The 23266-nt window shown below is 39.2% G+C and overlaps 1 protein-coding gene across 1 annotated transcript; it reads left to right on the plus strand.

Annotated features, from left to right (window-relative positions):
- Positions 1-78: 78 nt before the first annotated feature.
- Positions 79-21572, plus strand: LOC140847815 (neuroepithelial cell-transforming gene 1 protein-like). Its single transcript, XM_073229177.1, is given in 11 exon segments — positions 79-205; positions 14465-14572; positions 14980-15147; positions 15550-15612; positions 15943-16039; positions 16180-16256; positions 16962-17219; positions 17663-17833; positions 18780-18833; positions 18835-18965; positions 20100-21572. Coding segments are annotated over 11 exon segments (1647 nt in total). The 5' UTR covers positions 79-94; the 3' UTR covers positions 20509-21572.
- The last annotated feature ends 1694 nt before the right edge of the window (positions 21573-23266 follow it).

The following is a 23266-nucleotide window of genomic DNA, read 5'->3' on the forward strand; positions in this document are numbered from 1 at the left end:
CAGCGAACTTGCCAGGGGCTGAAAGCCTTTGCCAAGACAAGTGGCGAAGTTCACAGTGTTCACTGATTACTAAGGAGAAAGAAAGGCAGCCCTTATGGGTGGGGTGCTTCAACGGGCTTCCCCTAGGAGGGAGCAGAGAGTGGATTGTCTAAGGGAAGCACAGGAGGAGGCACGAGAACGCCAGATGCAGAGAATTAAGGTGAAGGTAAGAGCTGCTGAACACTGAGCTAGCATTACTGTGAGGCGCGGTAGAAAAGGTAAAGTTTTGTGTCAGAGGAGGCACTCGGGAGGGGAGAGAAAGGTGCCATAGGCCCCGGAAATGGAGGAGCTGGGGAAGGATGAAGGCTGTAAGGCTATCAGAGTGAATCAAGCCCAAATCCCTTTGGGAATAGGGTGTCTACTCCCAAAGGAGTATACTGGGTATATATCTCCTATCCCTGAGTATATTTTGGGGATTGATATCCTGCAGGATCTATGGTTTCAGATCACTGCAGGTGAGTTCAGACTGAGAGTACGTGTGGTGAAGGCGGTTTTGAGGGGACATGGTATGCACCTGCCTATAGCTTTGCATGTGCCTCGGCGGGTGACCAATACCAAACAATACAAACTGCCTGGAGGACATAAAGAGGTTGGAGAAACTATCCCGGAGCTGGAAAAGGTAGGTAATCCAAAGCCCACCCATAGTCCTTTCAATTCCCCAGTGTGGCCAGTAAAAAAGCCAGATGGCTCCTGGCATGTGACTGTGGATTACAGAGAACTGAATAGTCATACCCCCTATGCATGTTGCTGTCCCCTCTATTGCAGGCCTGATGGACCCTCAGCCGTGAATTAGGAACATATCACTATGTGCTGGATCTTGCTAATGTCTTCTTTTCCGTTGACATTGAGCAGGAAAGTCAGGTACAGATTGCCTTCACGTGGGAAGAATGGCAATGGACTTTCACCGTCCTTCCACCTGGATACCTCCACAGCCCCACCATCTGTCACAGACTTGTAGCCCAGGACATGACTACATGGGAGAAACTGCCAGTGGTGCGGCTGTATCATTATATTGATGATGTCATGTTCACGTCCGATTCTCTTTCAGATCTAGAAGGTGTAGCACCTAGACTGCTACAATATCTACAGGAGAAAGGATAGGCTGTGAACAGTACCAAGGTTCAGGGACCTGGTTTGTCTGTCAAATTGTTGGGGGTTGTCTGGTTGGGTGAGAACAAAGCTATACCAGAGGCAGTTATAGATAAAGTCCAGGCCTTTCCTTCCCCTAAAACTATAGCATTGCTACAGGAGTTTCTGGGTCTTCCAGGCTACTGGAGAGAGTTTATCTCACACTTGGCACAAATTCTGAAACCCTCATACTGGTTGGTATGAAAAGGTATCAGGTGGGAGTGGGATGAAACTTGTGCATCTGCCTTCACTACAGCTAAACAGGCAGTGAAGGCCGTTCAGGCCTTGAGTGTGATAGACCGATTAAGGTCCTGTGAGCTGCATGTACATGTGACTGAAGATGGTTATAGCTGGGGTCTCTGGCAGCGGCTTAAATGAACTTCCAACGTATTGGATTCTGGTCACAATGTTGGAAATGGGTAGAGGTATGATACACTTTGATAGAAAAACAACTGAATGCCATGTATCACTCCTTACTGGCTACAGAACCCATCACTGGAATGGCCCCGATAAGGGAAATAACCACCAATCCCATCTTGGGGTCGGTACGAAACTGGACGCAAAAGCCAAGGAGTGGTGTGGCACAAATGCCCACACTGGCCAAGTGGGGTTCTTACCCAAAGCAGCATAGTGCCCTCTCTAGTAGCCCCTTAAATGAAGAACTCCAACGCTTACTGGCCGGTGATATATACTAGTGAAAAGCAGGAATAACTTGCGTTTGAACTATTAGTAGGAGAAAGACCCTTTTGGGAGGGAATAGCCCCTATACCTGAAGATGCATGGTACACAGACAGCCCCAGCCATGGGCAGTCCCCAAAATGGAGGGCCATAGCTTTCCATCCTAAGACTAAGACAATATGGATGGAAGATGGTGGGGGGAAGTGCAGCCAATGGGCAGAGTAGCAAGCTGTGTGGCTTGTGATCAGCCAGGAGCCCTCCCCTATAGTTGCCTGCACTGACAGCTGGGCTATCTATCGGGGCTTGGCCCTGTGGCTACCAACCTGGTACCATGCCAACTGGCTGGCTGGTCACAAGAATTGTGGCAAGACTTATGGGCCTGTAGTCAGACTAAAATAATTACAGTATACCATGTGACAGGTCATTTGTCACTGGCATCCCTAGGAAATGATAAGGCAGATAAATTGGCCCAGATACATTGGTTAGAAGGTAAGTCTGCCTCTGATGTAGCCCAGTGGTTACATCACTGTTTGTTGCATGCGGGGCAAAAGACAATGTGGGCTGTAGCCCGTCGGTGGGGCTTGTCTTTGACCTTTGACGAAGTTAGTAGAGCCCGGCAGGAGTGTGCTGTATGCTCCAAAGGGACTTACACCGAGTTCACATCAACATTGGACAATAACTAAGGGGCCTATACCCCTCATCAGGTGGCAGATAGACTTTATTGGGCATCGACCTGTGTCAGAAGGGTATCGGTATGCCATGATTCATGTGGACATGGCTACTGGACTTCTGGTTGCTTTTCCTACCCGTTGTGCACACCAGCAGACAACAAATAGAGGCCTGAAGCGACTCTCTGCTGCCTATGGATGACCTTAGGTAAGTGAGCGTAATCAGGACACCCATTTTACTGCACATACACTGCTAGAATGGGTGCCACAGCTGGGAATCAAATGCAAGTTTCATGGGTCATACAATCCTACCACAGCAGGCATGACAGAGAGGCACAGTGACTTGTCAAAATCTGGACTAACATCAGTTACTAATAGTCTGTGGGGTCAGTCCGTCTGTTTATGGACCATGCTATGGTGTTTGAACGAGACACCCCAAAAGTGGGCCATGAGTCCCATAGACATGTTAACACATATGGCTGCCTCCCCTATAGAACAGCAAGGACAAACCAAGGAAGAATCACTGAGGCCGAGGTTTGACCACAAGAATAAAATCTTGCTGCCAGCACCAACTGCACTGAACCCTGGAGACTCCATTGAGTGGACATGGCCTTGGACCTTTCGACACCTGGACCAACAATGGCTGGCTCTCCTGGCACCTTGGAAACAAGGCCTAGAAGCTGGCCTCCTGTGTGTTCCTGGAATAACCTCAGAGTGGCCCCCAAAGGTCACACTTGTATATCCTGAACAACCAGAAGGCAGGAGCATCTTACCTGGCAGTTTTGTTTTATCTTTATGGCCAGTGCACACAAATCCAGTAGCACTATGTATACAGATTCTTAAGTAACCCCCATAGGGAAAGGAGTAAAAGTATGGTATACAAGACCTGGATGGGACCCCGTTCCTGCCAAAGTCCTATCACAGGACTATCTTGCATGCATCCTACCTGATGGACCAGATTTGCCTATGTTGTTGTCATTTAAACATGTGTCTTATCACCCCTAAGGTCTTTGTGGATTGGGAACTTCCTCTGGCTTGAGGATTATTATAACTTTTGTTATCTGTATGAAAATCTTGTTGTATCTTAATTTTTGTTATTATCTCTAAGTTGTTGTTATTCTCTGTTGCTGTTGTGGAATCTGGTGACAGTGCTCCAGGTTTCTCGCACAGGGACCACTGGGGAAGATTGAGAGCATGTAGATTATAAGGCGAGAATCCTGGAGTGGTGGAGTGTGGGGAAGTTGGGGGTTCTATTGCCAGGATGCTCACTGAACTTAAGCCACCTGATGGTGTAACTGGCCTGCTGCTAGTCTGCTACTTCCACGCCTTTAGGCAATGAGCTATTATTGCACCATATAGAGAGCTCAGCCCAGTGCTCTGGGAGGAGGCAGAAATGCTAGTGGTCGACCCACTGCCGTGATAACAAGCCAGGTAATAAACACTTTCATCCCAAAGAATCGTTCTACTGTCATTTCTTTGGTCACACTGAATCCATAGCGAACTCGCCGGGGCCTGAAACCCATTGGCCAGACAGACCCTCACCTCGTATCTTAGAGGTTTGATAGACCTTCTTTTCTTCCAAGATAACAAGATACTCCAGGACCACTTGCACTTTCTTTTCTGCTCCACACCTGAAACCAGTCATTTCTAAAAGCCCTGGTTTCCTTAGGAAATGGTAGAGGCTAAAATCTGGGCATTTTTATGCACACTCCTTGGATTGATCATTGTTTCTCATCCTGTTTTATGAGCAGAGCTAGGAAATATATGTAATTTTTAAAGATAGAATAGATCATGAATTTATATTCTTTCAAATTCAAGGCTAAGGGTTTTTCACTTAATCTTGTCAGTCTTATTATCTAGATCTCTTTCAACTACACCAAAATTCTGGGTTCCTGGAGATACTGACTTAATTATTCACTTGATTTCCCCATGGGTCAAAGACAGCAGTCTACATTTCTATAAATTACTACTGCATTACTATAAACGTTCTACTTACTGAAAACATTTTATGTGTTACTTGGCATTTTCTTTTGCTTTTTAACATATAGGTCATAGTAAGGATGTACAAATCACCGTGTTTTCAAATTACTGAACTAATTCTTTTCTGTGTGTAATTATGACAACTCGCTTATTTCTTTTGTGCTATAGAGACATTATTCTACTCCACATTTTCTGTTTCTTATCATAGTTTTCAATGGGATGCATGATTTTTTCTGTTATTTTTAAGTGCAGTAAGTTTTCCTGTAATTTTAGGTCAGAGGAGTGGGTCAAATAGCCTGTTTTTCAGCTTTGTAATTGTGGAGTAGTCTCTTCTGTTGTTTCCACAATGTGATTTTTAAAAATACAACCCTAAGGCTATCTGAGAGCTTTCCTTTGACCCACCTCTCTTTTATCTGAACTCTTTCTTGTCTTAGTTTCTCTTATTCTGTTCTGCTCAATTCGAACCCTTTTCCTTAACGTATTTCTCAGAGCAATGCTACTTTCGAGAGTTTATAGGGCCCAGACTGCTTCAGCACCAATAGACCTTACTGTGTGGCAGTGTTCTTACTCTCAGCCTGAGAATTCAATCCTTGGAGTCCTTCCCAGGCTAGTCTCCTGTTTTCATGCCACTGAAGGGCCCTATGCTCAGGGCCACCAGAGAAGTCCAGTTGTCTTTTCTCCGCATCTTTGGGCACAAATGCTGACACCACGTAGGTCTCATATCTGTCTGGTTTGTCACTATTTGACAAACTTTAAAGGTTTTGGGGTAAACACTGTGTCTTCATTTTGGTGTACCTTGGCGTTTCTGTTTTGATATGCTTTTTTTTCCCTTTAATTTGAAGAGTGTAGACCTGTTAAAGATTTAATTTATGTAGTAATGAGTGATCCAGCAGAATGATGAAGCTGGTCAGAGTGCTGTGAAAACACAGATTATTCTAGTCCCTGAAGAGTGATGGAATAAGGTTGCTAAATTAGGTGCCTAGCAGAATAATAGCTTTATCTGCATACCTATCTGCAAAATATTTCCTGTGCTATCAGTTTTCTACAGAGTTAACATCTTACAGATATAACCCTTATGGTTTTAAAAAAAAAAACCTAATCAATAACAAATAGTGAATCAAATAAAAGATACATGGCCCTCGAAAATGAGGTAATCCATTGAAAAGCATTCAGGCATCCTTTTTGTCCAATTTCAGGTTCTGGATATTTCTAATTCTTTCCTTAACTTATATCACCTTTCTGACATATGTTCTTTCATAGCTAATTTTGGAACACACATTTTTTTTTTTTGTGAACATGTTTTTCTATTATGCTTTTTTCTTTGTAGGTATTTTCCTTTCCCTATATCTTTCTTCTTCTGAAAACCTTGAAGATTTCACTGTTCTTCTTTTCTATTGCTCATTATTTTGTAAAATTAGTTTTAGAAAGGAGGACTGACTTGATATATAAATCTTAGGACAGATATTATATTGTATTATATTATAAACTAATATGAAAAGACAAATTGCTAAAATCAGAAATGCAAATGGACATATTAATACCAATTTACAGAAATAAAAAGTATTATAAGAGAGTACTATGAACAGTTTTATACTAGCAGATTAGATAATTTAGCTGGAGTGAACAAATTCCTAGAAATGCACAACCTGCCAAAACTGAATCATGGAGAAAATCTGAATGCACCTAGAACTAGTAAAGAGATTGGATACATAAACAAAAACATCCCCAAAAGAACAAAAAGACCTTGAGGAGATGGTTTCACTGGTGAAGTCTACCAAATACTTAAAGAAGAATTAACACCAATCCTCAAATTCTCCCAAGCACTTGAAGAGGAAGAGCATCTCTTAACTCATTCTATGAGGCCAGCATTACCCAGACACCAAAGCCAGACAAAGATACTACAAGAAAAGAAAACTACAAACTAACATCTCTTCTGAGTATATATATAAGTTTTCAACAAAATAATGGTAAAATAGTTGCAGCATCATATTAAGCAGGATTATATACAGTGACAAAGTAAGGATTATTCCTGGCATGCAGAGATGGCTCAACAAATGAAAACCAGCCAATGTTATAACGCCATATTAACACTTAAGGAAGGGAGGGGGAAGAATGATTATCTCAATGATGCAGAAATAGCAATAAAACAAAATTCAAAATATCCTTTCATGATTAAAAAAATCTAACACACTTAGAATAAAGAGGAAATGCCTCAGAGATAAACAAGAGGTGGTATATATACACACTGGAATATTATTCAGCCTTTAAAGGGAGTAAGATTCTGATACAAGCAATAACACTGATGAACCTTGAAAACATTACACTAGGTGCAGTAAGCCGGACACAAAAGGAAAAACATATGATTCCTCTTATATGAAGTTCTTAGAATAGTCAAATCCATAGAGACAGAAAGTAGAATGGTGGTTACCAGGGACTGAGGGGTAGGGAAGATGGGGAGTAATGGGTACAGAGTTTCAGTTTTGAGAAGATGTCAAAAATTGTGGAGAATAGTGGATATACTTGTATGACAATGTGTACATACTTAATACCTCTGATCCCTACAGTACTGTACCCTTTAAAATGTTCACTTATATGTTACATGTGTTCCCTCACAATTTTTATTTTATTTGTATATTTATTTTGGTATCATTAATCTACAATTACATGAAGAACACTGTTTTCTAGGCACCCCCCTTCACCAAGTCCCCTCGATATACCCCTTCAGTCACTGTCCATCCACGTAGCAAGATGCTGTAGAATCACTACTTGTCTTCTCTGTGTTGTAGAGTCGGCCCCGTACCCCTCCACACATTATACGTGCTAATTTTAAGACTCTTTTCCTTTTTCTCTGCCCTTATCCCTCCCTTCGCGCCCATCCTCCCCAGTCCCTTTCCCTTTTGTAAATGTTAGTGCATTCGTGGGTTGTGTGATTCTCCTGCTATTTTGTTACTTCAGTTTTTCTTTGTTCTTATACTCCACGGATGAGTGAAATCATTTGGTACTTGTCTTTCTCCACCTGGCTTATTTCACTGAGCATAATACCCTCTAGCTCCATCCATGCTGTTGCAAATGGTAGGATTTGTTTTCTTCTTATGGCTGTATAATATTCCACTGTGTATATGTACCACCTCTTCTTTATCCATTCATCTACTGATGGACTCTTAGGTTGCTTCCATTTCATGGCTATTGTAAACAGTGCTACGATAAACATATGGGTGCATCTTTTTCAAACTGGGCTGCTCCATTCCTAGGGTAAATTCCTGGAAGTGTAATTCCTGGGTCAAATGGTATTTCTATTTTGATTTTTTTGAGGAACCTCCATAATGCTTTCCACAATGGTTGAGCTAATTTACATTCCCACCAACAGTTTAGGAGGGTTCCCATTTCGCCAGAACCTCACCAACATTTCTTATTGTTTATCTTTTGGATGGTGGCGATCCTTACTGGTGTGAGGTGGTATCTCATTGTGGTTTTAATTTGCATTTCACTGATGACAAGCGATGTGGAGCATCTTTTCATGTGTCTGTTCGCCATCTCAATTTCTTCTTTAGAGAACTGTCTATTCAGCTCCTCTGCCCATTTCTTAATTGAATTATTTACTTTTTGCTTGTTGAGGTGCGTGAGCATCCAACCCTTTATCGGATCTGTCATTTATGAATATATTCTCCCATACTGTAGGATACCTTTGTTCTATTGATGGTGTCCTTTGCTGTACAGAAGCTTTTTAGCTTGATATAGTCCCACTTGTTCATTTTTGCTTTTATTTCCCTTGCCTGGGGAGATAAGTTCATGAAGAATTCACTCATGTCTATGTCTAAGACATTTTTACCTATGTTTTTTTCTAAGAGTATTATGGTTTCATGACTTACATTCAGGTCTTTGATCCATTTTGAATTTACTTTTGTGTATGGGGATAGACAGTGGTCCAGTTTCATTCTCTTACATGTAGCTGTCCAGGTTTGCAGCACCATCTGTTGAAGAGACTGTCATTTCCCCATTGTATTTCCATGGCTCCTTTATCGAATATTGATTGACCATATATGTTTGAGTTAATGTCTGGAGTCTCTATTCTGTTCCACTGGTCTGTGGCTCTGTTTTTGTGCCAGTACCAAATTGTCTTGATTACTGTGGCTTTGTAGTAGAGCTTGAAATTGGGGAACGAGATTCCCCTCACTTTATTCTTCCTTCTCAGGATTGCTTTGGCTATTCGGGCTCTTTGGTGTTTCCATATGAATTTTTGAACTATTTCTTGCAGTTCATTGAAGAATGTTGTTGGTAGTTTGATGGGTATTGCATCAAATCTGTATATTGCTTTGGGCAGGATGGACATTTTAACTATATTAATTCTTCCTAGACAAGAGCATGGGATTCGTTTAAATTTGTTAGTGTCCTCTTTAATTTCTCTTAAGAGTATCCAGTAGTTTTTGGGAAATAGGTCTTTCACTTCCTTGGTTAGGTTTATTCCTAGGTATTTTGTTTTTTTTGATGCAATTGTGAATGGAGTTGTTTTCCTGATTTCTCTTTCTATTGGTTCATTGTTAGTGTATAGGAAAGGCACAGATTTCTGTGTGTTAATTTTGTATCCTGCAACTTTGCTGTATTCCAATATCAGTTCTAGTAGTTTTGGAGTGGAGTCCTTAGGGTTTTTTATGTACAATATCATGTCATCTGCAAATAGGACAGTTTATCTTCTTCTTTACCAATCTGGATTCCTTCTATTTCTTTGTTTTATCTAACTGCCATGGCTGGGACCTCCAGTACTTTGTTGAATTACTGTGGGGAGAGTGGACATCCCTGTCTTTTTCCCAATCTCAGAGCAAAAGCTTTCAGCTTCTCACTCTTAAATATGATGTTTGCTCTGAGCCTTTTTTATGTTGAGGTACTTTTGCTGAGAATTTTTATGGTGAACGAATGTTGAATTTTGTCGAATGCTTTTTCAGTGTCTGTGGAGATAATCATGTGGTTTCTGTCTTTCTTTCTGTCTATGTGGTGGATGAGGTTGATGGATTTTTGAATGTTGTAACATCCTTGCATCCCTGAGATGAATTCCCGTTCGTCATGGTATATGATCCTTTTGATGTATTTTTGAATTCAGTTTGCTAATATTTTGTTGAGTATTTTTGTGTCTATGTTCATCAGGGATATTGGTCTGTAATTTTTTTTTTTGGTGGGGTCTTTGCCTGATTTTGGTTTTAGGGTAATGTTGGTTTCATAGAGTGAGTTTGGGAGTATTCCCTCCTCTTCTATTTTTTGGAAAACTTTAAGGAGAATGGGTATTATGTGTTCTTTCTATGTGTGATAAAATTCCCATCCTGGCCCGGGTGTTTTGTTCCTGGGTACTTTTTTATTACCGCTTCAATTTCTTTGCTGGTAATTGGTCTGTTAAGATTTTCTGTTTCTTTGTGAGTCAGTCTTGGAAGGTTGTATTTTTCTAAGAATTTGTCCATTTCTTCTAGGTTTTCCAGCTTGTTAGCAGATAGGTTTTCATAGTATTCCCTAATAATTCTTTGTATTTCTATGGGGTCCGTAGTGATTTTTCCTTTCTCATTTCTGATTCTGTTGATGTGTGTTGATTCTCTTTTTCTCTTAATAAGTCTGGCTGGAGGCGTATCTATTTTGTTTATTTTTTGAAAGAACCAGCTTTTGGTTTCATTAATTTTTTCTATTGTTTTATTCTTCTCAATTTTATTTATTTCTTCTCTGATCTTTATTATGTCCCTCCTTCTGCTGATTTTAGGCCTCATTTGTTCTTCTTTTTCCAATTTTGGTAATTGTGATGTTAGACTTTTCATTTGGGATTGTTCTTCCTTCTTTAAATATGCCTGGATTGCTATATACTTTCCTTTTAAGACAACTTCGTTCCATCCCACAAAAGTTGCAGCTTTGTGTTGTTGTTGTCACTTGTTTCCTTATATTGCTTTAATCTCTACTTTAATTTGGTCGTTGATCCATTCATTATTTAGGAGCATGTTCTTAAGCCTCCATGTGTTTGTGAGCCTTTTTGCTTTCTTTGTGCAATTTAGTTCCAGTTTTATACCTTTGTGGTCTCAAAGTTGGATGGTAGGATTTCAACCTTTTTTAATTTACTGAGGCTCTTTTTGTGGCCTAGTATGTGGTCTTTTCTGGAGAATGTTCCATGTGTACTTGAGAAGAATGTGTATCCTGCTGCTTTTGGATGTAGAGTTCTATAGATGTGTTAGGTCTATCTGTTCTGGTGTGTTGTTCAGTGCCTGTGTCCTTACGTATTTTGTGTCTGGTGGATCTATCCTTTGGAGTGAGTGGTGCGTTGTCTCCTGAATTGAATGCATTGCATTCTGTTTCTTCCTTTTGTTCTGTTAGTATTTGTTTCACATATGCCGGTTCTCCTTTGTTGGGTACATATATATTTATAGTAGTTATATTTTCTTGTTTGATTGACCCCCTTTATCATTATGTAATGTCCTTCTTTATCTCTTGTTGCTTTCTTTGTATTGAAGTCTATTTTGTGTGATACTAGTGCGGCAACTCCTGGTTTTTTCTCCCTGTTGTTTGCATGGAATATCTTTTTCCATCCCTTGACTTTTAATCTGTGTATGTCCTAGGGTTTGAGATGGGTCTCTTGTAAGCAGCATATAGACGGTTCTTGTTTTTTTATCCATTCAATTACTCTGTGTGTTTTGATCGGTCCATTCACTCCATTTACATTTAGGATGATTATTGAAAGATATTTACTTATTGCCATTGCAGGCTTTAGATTCGTGGTTACCAAAGGTTCAAGGTTAGCTTCTTTACTATCTTAGTGCCTAACTTAACTCGCTTATTGAGCTATTATAAAGACTGTCCGGTGATTCCTTATATCTCTCCCCTTATTCCTCCTCCTCCATTCTTTATAGGTTGGGTGTTTTATTCTGTGCTCTTTTGTGTTTCCTTTAACTGCTTTTGTGGGTAGTTGATTTTTTTTGCCTTTAGTTAGTATTTCGTTGGTCTGCTTTCTTTGCTGTGATTTTATTTTCTCTGGTGACATCTGTTTTGCCTTAGGAGTGCTCCCATCTGGAGCAGTCCCTCTAAAATACCCTGTAGAGGTGGTTTGTGGGAGGCAAATTCCCTCCACTTTTGCTTGTCTGGGAATTGTTTAATCACTCCTTCATATTTAAATGATAATCGTGCTGGATACAGTAATCTTGATTCAAGGCCCTTATGTTTCATTGCATTAAGTATATCATACCATTCTCTTCTGACCTGTAAGGTGTCTGTTGAGAAATCTGATGATAACCTGATGTGTTTTCCTTTATAGGTGACCTTTTTCCTCTCTCTAGCTGCCTTTAAAACTCTGTCCTTGTCATTGATCTTTGCCATTTTAATTATAATGTGTCTTGGTGCTGTTGGGAATTCTGTGTACTTCCGTGGCCTGAACGATGATTTCCTCCCCCAGTTTGGCGAAGTTTTCACACCAATTATTTCTTCAAATACACTTTCTATCACTTTCTCTCTCTCTTCTTCTGGTACTCCTACAATGCGAATATTCTTCCATTTGGATTGGTCACACAGTTCTCTTAATATTGATTCATTCCTGGAAATCCTTTTATGTCTCTCTGCATCAGCTTCTATGCATTCCTGTTCTCTGGTTTCTATTCCATCAATGGCCTCTTGTATCTGATCCATTCTGCTTATAAATCCTTCCAGAGATTGTTTCATTTCTGTAATCTCCTTCCGGACGTCATCCCTTAGCTCTTGCATATTTCTCTGCAGCCACCATTAGCATGGTTATGACCCTTATTTTTAATTATTTTTCAGGGAGATTGGTTAGGTTCTATGTCCCTAGATTCCTTGTCAGGGGAGCATGTCTAGGTTAGTCTGGTCTCTATCAAATTCCTCTTCCTTTTCATGGTGATAGAGGTAGTCGCAGGAAGCTGGTGCATTTGTCAGCTGGGACAATGTCCCTTCTTGCTGGCTTGTGGCCTTCCTCTTTGGAGAACAGCGACCCCTATTAGCTTCTACTGGGCAGCTGTGCACAGACAGGGTTTCTAATTCATACCCAGCTGCTGTGAAAGAAGCTCTGCCCTGCTGCCTCAGGCTGATGCTCTACTATGGCAGACCGGCGTCCGAGGGGACGAGGGCAGGAGGCAGTTTATCTCCGTGAGGGGCCTCTGAGCTGCGCTGCCACCCAGCGGGTTAGGAAACCCGGATTTCCCTGGCATTCCCAGCTGCTTAGCTAAGTGTCCAAGGATGTTTCCGTCCAGCTGTGCGGTCCCTGTCCCTACTTTAATCTTTCAAAAAGCATTTGCTTTGCTTTGTCCCAGGGGCGCCGAATGCAGGACCCACTCGCACATTTTACTGTTTCCATTTCCCTAGTATCCAGCACATGCTGCACTGTGTGTCTGTGCTCGGGTGCAGATGGCTAGGGCTGGGTGTTCAGCAGTCCTGGGCTCCCTCTCCCTCATGGCTCCGACTCCTCTCCTTCCGCCTGGAGCTGGAGTGAGGGGCGCTTGGGTCCCACCGGCCACGGCTGATGTCTTACCACCTTTGCGTGGTGCATAGGTTCTCGCACATGTCAGTGTAGCCTGGCTGTTGTCTGTATCTTGTAGTCTCTCTTTTAGGGACAGTTGTATTTGTTGAATTTTCAAAAATATATATGGTTTGGGGAGGAGATTTCTGCTACTCTACTCATGCCGCCATCTTGGCTCTGTCCCCATCATCTGTCATTTTTAAATGGTAGTCTTTACTTTTAAATGGTAATTTTAATGTAATTTTTAACTCTATGTCCTTCTGCAGTCTCATCAAAATCATTTTTTCAAGAATGCCACAGTTGTCCAAGGCATCAAATACAAACAAATAACTTTACTGCACAAACATTATAAACATAGAACTGTTTTTTGATCAGCCTTCTTGATTTCAATAGCTTTATGAGTCATGTAATGGTATACCTCCATTTTCCTACCAGTAACGGAATAATGCACTTTGTAAACTTTTGAGAACCTTGAATAATAAGTGGTTTGCTATACTACTATTATTTGTTAAAATAATATGTATAGAATTATACTCTGAATTTGTGTTAAGTTAATGAGTTAAATATATGAGTGAGGCTCTAATTATTTATAAATCCCAACCTTTACTGGGAAGTGGGGATAATTCCTAAGAAACTTTAACTTTAGCAACTGCTAACACATCCTGTGTTCCAAGCACTGTTCTGAGCCCTTTCAGTGTAACTTATTTAATCTTCGTAACAACTTCGTAAGAGAAGTTTCAGTACTCACTCCTTCCTACAGAGGAGAAAATGGAGGCCCAGGGTGTTCCCTTGCAAGTGCTGGAACCAGGGCTGGAGCCCAGCCGTCTAGACTCCTGAGCGACTCCCTTGGCCACCGTCCTGCCCTGTGGAACACTTCCCACGACAGGATCCTCCCTGCCTTCAGAATTCACCATTCCACCATTAGACGTGTGCAATTACATGCTACTCTCTGACTGAAGTATTTAAGAATGAAATTATATCGTGTCTAGGATTTGCTTTAAAATACTCCACCAGGGGCAGAGATGAAACAGATTATTTCATCAGAAATTACTGAAGCTTAATGATATGTACATGGGATCTATTCTGCTGTTCTCCACTTTTGTGTACGTTTGAAATTTTTCGTAATAGTGTGATTTTTTAAAATTACTCTCTATGTTAAACTTAAAAGGTCTATAGTGTTCTAGGAGGTCATTTCTTTAATTTTAGTCTTTCTTGTGTTTAATGTTAATTTTTGGTATGTTCTCAGTGATACTCAGATCTTTAACTGGAATTTCTTGCACCATTAATTTTTGTATAAATTATTGCTACTCAATAGTGTTTTTAGTATTATAACAATGAGGAAAACATTCATTTTCAGAATCCCATAAAGTTCTATACTTTACAACATGTATATACTAGCTTTTGAGAGGGCTCAATTTTGTCCAAAGTTGTTTAACATCATTATACCTAAACACACATTTAGTATAACCTGATTTTGTTTTTACAGGAACCCAGGAATAAAAGAGTTTCACCTTTAACTCAACGTATATCCTTGGCAAATTTAATCTCTCCAGTGAGAAATGGAGCAGCCAGATGCTTTGGTCATACAGTACAGGTAAGGGGAAATGGGGCTGGGGGTGAGTAATGAAGTGAGGAGGCTTTTTTCTAAAAGCTTAAAATTGGTATTTTTTCCTTGAGGTGTACTAACAGGTTTGCACACTTACTAACCATAAATTTCCCTTTGGAATATGCTGGTAATAAATACAAGAACAATATTTATCTACTCTCACTATATTAATTTACATCATCTCTCAAAGCATGATCTTGGATAGGTTGCATATCTCAAAGTAGTTTTGGCTGATAATATTTTACAATGATAGATTGAAGCTTGGATAAATGCCTGGAGAAATTCTCTGAATTTTGTTTTCTAATTTGTCTATTTTTTTTTAAGAAAAAGAGGAATAATTACCATGTCCTCCAAAGCTTTTCTCTTTTGTTCACCTCTTTTATTCTTCTGTTAAGCCATTTACTCATCATGGTGAGAGCAGATTCCCAGCTTCTGCCCAAAAGTCATCATGCAGCTCGAGAGTCCCAATGCCTGCCAAAAGGAGAAGTAGCGTCCTGTGGTCAGAGACGTTAGGCGTCAACATTAGAGAGTCTTTAACTGCCAAAGAAATCAAACGTCAGGAGGTAAGCTGGCATTCAGTAGTGAGACCATATACATTGGTTTATACTAAAAAAAAATAGTACCTGTTTTTTAAATAGGTGTTTTGCCAGAAGATTAGCAAACTAATGCCTAAGGCAAAATCAACTTGCAATTTTGTATTTGACAGTAATTCTTAATACACGCTAAGCAACACTTTGTGATTGGTGGGGGTCATCGGATTGAACTCTTGATGGGGTAAAGTTATAATACATAGGGCACAATGTAAAACATTGAGACTCAATTCTGAATTTTAGTTTTCAGACTGAGACACTTTAAAAAGGACTGATTGAAACATCGGTTAAATAATGGTGAATATCAATTGTACATAATTTTCCTTTCTCAGCGGAAAGGATGGTGACTTATGATGTTTGCTTCCTTTTTTTTAGGCAATATATGAAATGTCCCGAGGTGAACAGGACTTAATTGAAGATCTCAAACTTGCAAGAAAGGTCAGTGTATAACTTTTTATCATACACTCTGGTTTTTTAGAAATTATTTTTAACGAATTTTAACATATTTTTCTTTTTAGAAGCAGAAAATATCTACTAGTGAATACTTTTTTTTTTACATGAGCTTTGTTAGACACATCTTCAAATATGAATGTTAGTGAGAGAGTCTTTTAGGGGGATTAGCAAACATATACTTTAATTTCTTCTGTTTTACAGTAGAATCCACAGTAGCTTTTGAACAGTTACTCAAACTTGCATTCAAGTACAGATGTCTCATAATGTCTTCTTTGCTTGATCTCTCTTAATGATGCATTTCTCCCCCTCTGGTAGGCCTACCATGACCCCATGTTAAAGTTGTCTATCATATCAGAAGAGGAACTCACACATATATTTGGTGACGTGGATGCTCACATACCTTTGCATGAAGGTGAGATATGCTACTTAATTTTCTTTAGAATCTTGAACAGCAGGAATAGAAGTGTAAGTTTAAATCTAAACTTGTAATTTAGTGCTGCATTATATTAAAAATAAACCTCTTCTCGGTATTTCTGCTTTCTTATGCTTCAGATTTGTTGGCAAGAATAGGAGAAGCAACCAAGCCTGATGGGATAGTGGAGCAGATTGGTCACATTCTTGTGAACTGGGTATGTAGTATTTTACTCCAGATAGTTTTTCACAAGTACATGCCACACTTGTCATTGTGGTGAATATCAGAACCACTGGATCCAGGAACTGGATTATAGAAACAGATCAACAACACATTAGAATTGAACAAATTTTTGTAGCTATTAAGAACTTACAGTCTATGTTTAAAAACGTACTTGATGAATGATAGAGTTTTGTTTTAAAAATGTTCTTCCTTGCACAGAGTTTTTACATTATATGCCATTAATTTTCTGTTTCATTCTTTCAGTTAATATTTGAGTGCCTGCCAGATGCTTGGCACTGTTGTGGGAGGGATCACTGGGAATTGAGAGATAAAAGGCAGTCTCTCCATGACTAATCTAGTGAGGGATAGTCAACTTAAAAAACAATCTGAAGGTTGGTGATGAAGGTGATACAGGAAGGCTATGGTGTCCTGGGACTAGAGAAGACTAGCATCTAACTAGTTGGGGAAAGTAAAAGTCATGAGTGTTTGGTTGAATTAGGTAAATTAGGGAAACTAGAAAAGGGTGTTTGGTGTTGGCCCAGAATACTCTACTCCCCCTAATATCAGCTGCAGGACAATGCTCACAGCTTGTCAGCTTTCCAGAACAGCTGTGAGCTTTACGTTTCACGTTCACAAGCTTACTAATGGACTGACCATAGCAGGAACTTACCGTACTTTGTTTTCTCGTGTCACTCTTCAGTTGCCAGGCTTGAATGCCTACGAAGGCTACTGTAGTAACCAGCTGGCAGCCAAAGCTCTTCTTGACCGAAAGAAACAGGATCCAGGAGTCCAGGACTTTCTCCAGCGATGTTTTGAGTCTCCCTTCAGCAGAAAACTAGATCTGTGGAGCTTCCTCGATAATCCCCGATGTCGCCTAGTCAAATACCCTTTACTGTTAAAAGAAATTCTTAGACATACTCCAGAGGACCACCCTGATGTTCAGCTTTTGCAGGAAGCTGTAAGTACTCCAACTAATGATAATTGTGTTTTTTCAAATTTGTACATTAGCTTGTCTTAGAAAGTTATGCAATGCTACTCCCAATTATGCATAGTGACTCAGCATCGGGAGGTGTTTGGTGGATGTTTTAAGCACCCCATATGCTCGTGCACCACACACTGAGTAATAAAGAGGCAGGACACAATCTGTATTTATATTCTAATCAAAAGACTGGATTCTGGTCTTACCACTTCCACTAGCTAACTGGAGAACTTTGGGCAAATTACCTATTTAGGCTGAAACTGTTTCTTCATCTGTAAAATGAAGGGACTGACTGAATTAACTAATTTCAAGAGTCCCTTCAAGCTTTAAAATTCTATCATTTTGATGTGGTGTTTTAGCCCTGTAGGGACACTGACTACATTACTCTGAAAAGACTCCATCAGTTTTTTGATAATTTTTAGATACTGATAATACAAGGAGTTCTCTCCGAAATCAACTTGAAGATAGGAGAGTCAGAATGTCAGTATTACATCGACAGACTGGAGTATCTGAATAAAAGGCAGAAGGATCCTCGAATTGAAGCAAGCAAAGTATTGCTTTGCCACGGGGAGCTGAAGAATAAAAATGGACGTGTAAGTGTATCTTAGAACTAATAGGAAATGAGCCATTGCTTCCCTTTCCCACCCAGTTTGTTTCCAAATAGATTATGAAGCAGGTTGTAAAATGGACTCATCAAATAGTGAAAGGTTACTGGTTTTTGTTTTTTGTTACCAGCTTTCATAACGCACACATTTGGTTTCTGTCTTTACAGAATAACTTAAACGTCTCTGGATAATCAATAATATTTTATTTTTTAGCTTTGCAGCATAAATCAATTAGGCTCACAGTTTTTCTGAATAAATTATTAGCTCCATGTTTCATAAAAAAATGATCTGTTAGAAGATTTTTCTGAAGAGTTGATAGTGATGGAAGTAGTTTTAGCATTACTAACCAGACTTCTGCAGCAGACTAACTGGAAGCAAACTTACTTTTAGAATTTTAATTGAAAAAGTACCTGCCAGACCTGAGTATAAGCATGAGTGGTATTTTTATTTTCATTATTTGCTTTTCAGAAGCATGATTAATAAGTTGAGGTTCTTTTTGGAAAAAGATGAAATCTGACGTCTCTGATTTATATTGTGAGTCCCTGCTGTTCTTTAAAAGAGTGAAATTTGTGTGGGATAAAGTAGAACCATTAACATTTTTAGCCGCTTGCATACTTTAAATCCTTACTTTGTTAGAAAACTTTGGTATACAATCCTGGTCTTTCCACGCATGTTCCTACTGATAGGTCTTTGTGGGGTGCAGTGATTACTCTGCTGCTACCTCATCTAATGTTATAAGCCAATTAAAAGTTTTTACACTCTGAGATTAGACAGGCTATCCAAGCAGAACATGCATAGCGTTAGAATCCTCTTTCTGAGGTCATCTATAAGGGGAATCTCAAATAAACGTGATGAAATCAGTCATGTCTAAATTCCAATCACTTAAAATCACAGGGTTACACACATAGGAAGTATTTGTTTCTCATTTCTGCAGAAATTTTACATTTTCCTCTTTCAAGAAATCCTGGTTTTGACTCGGCCTGTTACACAAAAATGAGCGTCACTCTTACCAAGTTTACCGACGACCAATCCCCGTCCAAGAGCTGGTCTGGGAAGACCTGCAGGATGGAGATGTGAGAGTGGGAGGGTCCTTTCGAGGGGCTTTCAGGAGCTCACATAAAGGGTAAAAAATACAAATTGTAAAATCGTTTCAATTAACAAACTCAGAAACTAAGTGAAATTTAGTTGTAATCTTTAAAATTCTGTCTCAGATTAATATGTAAGAAACATTTAAATATTCAAACAATTAAAACCCCACCCCCAAAAAAAATCTGATTTAAGAAATGAGAACCTGAATGGAAATTTTCTGAAGATGTACAGATGGCCAACAGACACATGAAAAGATGTTCAGCATCATTAATCATCAGGATGTGCAACTCAGAACCGCAATGAGATATCACTTTACACAAGTCAGACTAGCTAGTATTAAAAAATGAGTAACAAATATGGGCAAGATTGTGGTGCACTGCTGGTGAGAGTGTAAATTGGTGCAGCCTCTGTGGAAACAGCGTGGAGGCTCCTCAAACAGTTAGAGAGGAATACCATATTACCCAGTAACTCCACCTCTGAATATTTACCTGAAGAAAACAAAAACACTAATTCAAAAAGATATGTGTACCCCTATGTTAACTGCAGCACTATTTACAATAGCCAAGATATGTGTCCATCAATAGATGAATGAATGAGGAAGATGTGGATACATGTGCAATAACTCAGCCATAGAAAAGAATTAAATCTTGCCATTTGTGACAGCATGGATGGACCCAGAGGATACTGTACTAAGTGAAAAAAGAGAAAAACAAATACCATATGATTTCACTTCCATCATACAGCGTCTGAAAAACCGACAAAACAGAAATAGGCTCATTCAGACAAAGAATAGGTGGTTGCCATGGGGGGGTGGGGTATTAGGCAAAATAGGTGAAGGGGATAAAGAGGTGCAAACTTCCAGTTACAAATTAGTCACAAACTGAAGGTACAGCATAGGGAAAATAAAAAAGAATTCTGTCTCCACACAAAAAATTACAAATGAAAGGATTCCATTGTCCTATAGCTGCTGCTGTCATCAAGTTGTGCTCTGACACCAGTAGGTGCATCTAATAAATAATGTCCCAAGGCTTTATTTAATGCATCCATCTAACAAGTGTACATGTATAGAAATTCCAGCACCCACGCCAAGATTATATGATCACTTTATCTACACAAACTGTTTTTAAGTCTGATTTCCTTTCTTTTTTCCAATTTTTCTTTTCCTAGCTAAAAATATCTTTAGAGTTGGCTTTCAAGACCCCTCTCCAGGCCAGTCTCACACTCTGCAAGCCAATAATGTGTTCCACAAGCAGCAGTGGATCAACTGTATTCGAGCCGCCATAGCCCCTTTCCAGCAGGCCACCAGCCCAGCCGAGCTGCAGGATTTGCCCGAGCTCCATGAGGAGTGCGAGGAGAACAACCCCTCTGCTGGGAATGTCGAAACCCATAGAAGGGCATCTACAGCATCCAGTGTGACCCAGGTCGAATTTGATGGGGACGCTTGAGCGTGTGTCTCCCCTGCGTGCACCACAGACGACATGAAGAGTGTCAGAGTGCACTGAGCACAGCCTGGCTTCCCAAAGCCAAGGGACAAATCTCCATTGGGTATTGAACGGAAAGAGACTTCAGTATAAAGGAAGTTCTGTGTATTACTGGCGCAGAGCCTGTTTATTTATAAATGTATACAGTTTGGGTTTTCTTGTAATGTGAGCATGGGAGTGTTGCAGGGTTACTTAATACTAGTCTTCACATTTTCTGTTTTTGGTTTTTTTTTTTTTTTAATGGCAGCTAAAGATATAGATACAGATTACTGTTAAAACTGCAACCTTCTTTTTTAAGATATATTCTCATAATTTACAGCATGCAAGCCTGGTGGGTTTTTTTTTTCTCTCCTTTACTATTTTTTTTTAATCATCACACTTTTGTTTTCTTTGAGAGGGCATCTCTCATATTTATTGATCAAATGGTAGTTAACAACAATAAAATTCTGTATAGGGGACTCAATGCACAATTAATAATCAACCCCAAGCCTAATTCTCAACAGTCTCCAATCTTCTGAAGCATAACGAACAAGTTCTTACATGGTGAAGAAGTTCTTACATAGTGAATAAGTTCTTACATGGTGAACAGTGCAAGGGCAGTCATATCACAGAAACTTTCAGTTTTGATCACGCATCATGAACTATAAACAATCAAGTCAGATATGATTATTCATTTGATTTTTATACTTGATTTATATGTGAATCCCACATTTCTCCCTTATTATTATTATTTTTTTTAAATAAAGTGCTGAAGTGGAAGGTAGATGCAAGATAAAGGTAGAAAACATAATTTAGTGCTGTAAGAGGGCAAATGTAGATGATCAAGTCTGTGCCTATAGACTAAGTATTAATCCAAGCTAGACAAGGGCAACAAAACATCCACGGATGCAGATTTCTCTCAAAATGGGGGGTGAGATTCTAAGCCTCACCTCTGTTGATCCCCAATTTCTCACCTGATGGCCCCCCTGCGACTGTGCCTGTCTTAGGTTGTTCCTCCCTTGAGGAATCTTACCCGTCTCTGGCTAACCAGTCATCTTCCGGGGGCATACAGGGAAATGTAAAGTTGGTAAGTGAGAGAGAACAATATTGCTTGAAAAGGTTAGCTTTTTACTTCTTTGCAGATTTATTCCCTGTGGCTTCTATGCCCAGCATTTGTCTTGAGGTATCTTTACCACTTGGAAGAATTATAATACTTGTTAATTTTCAATATGAGGGATGAATTCTACTAAAGGGTTGTAATTAGGAAGGAAGAAGAAAAGCTATAGAAGTAGCAGATGGAAGAAAACATGGGAAGATTGATTATTTCTTTGACATATCTTCTTGTAGAGTAACATAAGCATGTATAGGTTTTAACAAACTACTAATTAAATTGCGTACACACATTAACATAATAGGAATACGGCTACATAACAAAAGCAGACCTACAATTACCAGCAAGCCTGGTATTTTTAATCAAATGAAATATTTATGGAATGGGTTTCTTCTTCATTATAAATTCATTAGGACTTTCCAATACCTACCTACTGTGATATTTACAATATCTACCAAACCTTAAAATTTTCCAAATACTGGGATTTTACCAGTGTTTCTTTGATAAACTGCATGTGCAGAATTTGAAATTTTAACATTGGCTCCTAAATTATACAAAGAATACAGGTGTGTAGTACATTAGAATTTATACTGAAACATAAGTTCCTCTTGAAACAAGGTATAAAACTTTATACAGATTTTCCATTTTATGAACTGGAATACTTTATATTAGTTTTTCTCACTACACCTTCCTCATTTTCGTTCACTTAACCTGCCAACTATTTTATTTTTTCTTCTTATGAAGTAGTTTTTAGTATTTGCTTTATTTATTTTTTACTTTGACACCTTTACAGATTGGTAGCCTTTATTTTTCCACCTTGATAAAAATGTGTACATATGTGCATATATATATATATATATATATATATATATTTTTAAATCATATTACCTTTATCAATGGAAACCAAGCTATACTGTTTTTGAGCCAATTAAAAAAACTGCGATTTTTCCAGTGTAGCTTTGCAAGGTGGTGAACACACATGAACTGATGCAGTGTATTCTGGACTACTGAAAGAAAACCACCATAAGGGTTTTGTTGAGAGCCTTAGTGTTGTCTGAAAAGCAAGAAGGGAGGCAGTTGGCTGCTAATACATAAAAAAGAGGGAAAAAGAGTAGTTTAGTCTTAAGGTAAAAATATCTGGTTGTCCTAGAACATGCAAGAACATAGTAAAAGCTAAACTTGAGGGTGTATAGTAAGGTATACAAGGCTTGGGGAAAGTGAATTTCATTTGTTGGTTTATAATACCTGCAAATAATGAGTTAGAAAAGAAGCAGGTGTGTTGAAATTCTGACCATATTTTATCACTTTTAGTGGATTTATTCATAAGAGGTAAAAAGTAATGAATCTTCTACTCTAAAATATTTCTGTTCAAATGCGATCAGTCTTTAAGTGGAGGACTAAATGCTCTGTCACAGCAGACTTATAATATTGATCATTCAAGGAAATGTTGACTATTCTGTGAACTATATTTGGCCAGCACAAGTGAAAATAGAGAAAGATTGTAAATAGATCAATCCAAATGACTTACTTTATTTTTTTATATTTTTGCTATCATTAATCTACAATTACATGAAGAACACTATGTTTACCAGGCTACCCCCTCAGCAAGTCCCCGACAGACCCCACTACAGTCACTGTCCATCAGCACAGCAAGTTGCTGTATAAACACCACCTGTCTTCTCTGTGTCGTATAGCCCTCCCTGTACCCCGGACAATACTGTACATGCTAATCGTAATGTCCCCTTTCTTTTTCCCTGCCCT

The sequence above is a fragment of the Manis javanica genome, chromosome 2, assembly GCF_040802235.1.
Source record: "Manis javanica isolate MJ-LG chromosome 2, MJ_LKY, whole genome shotgun sequence".
Classification (NCBI taxonomy): domain Eukaryota; kingdom Metazoa; phylum Chordata; class Mammalia; order Pholidota; family Manidae; genus Manis; species Manis javanica.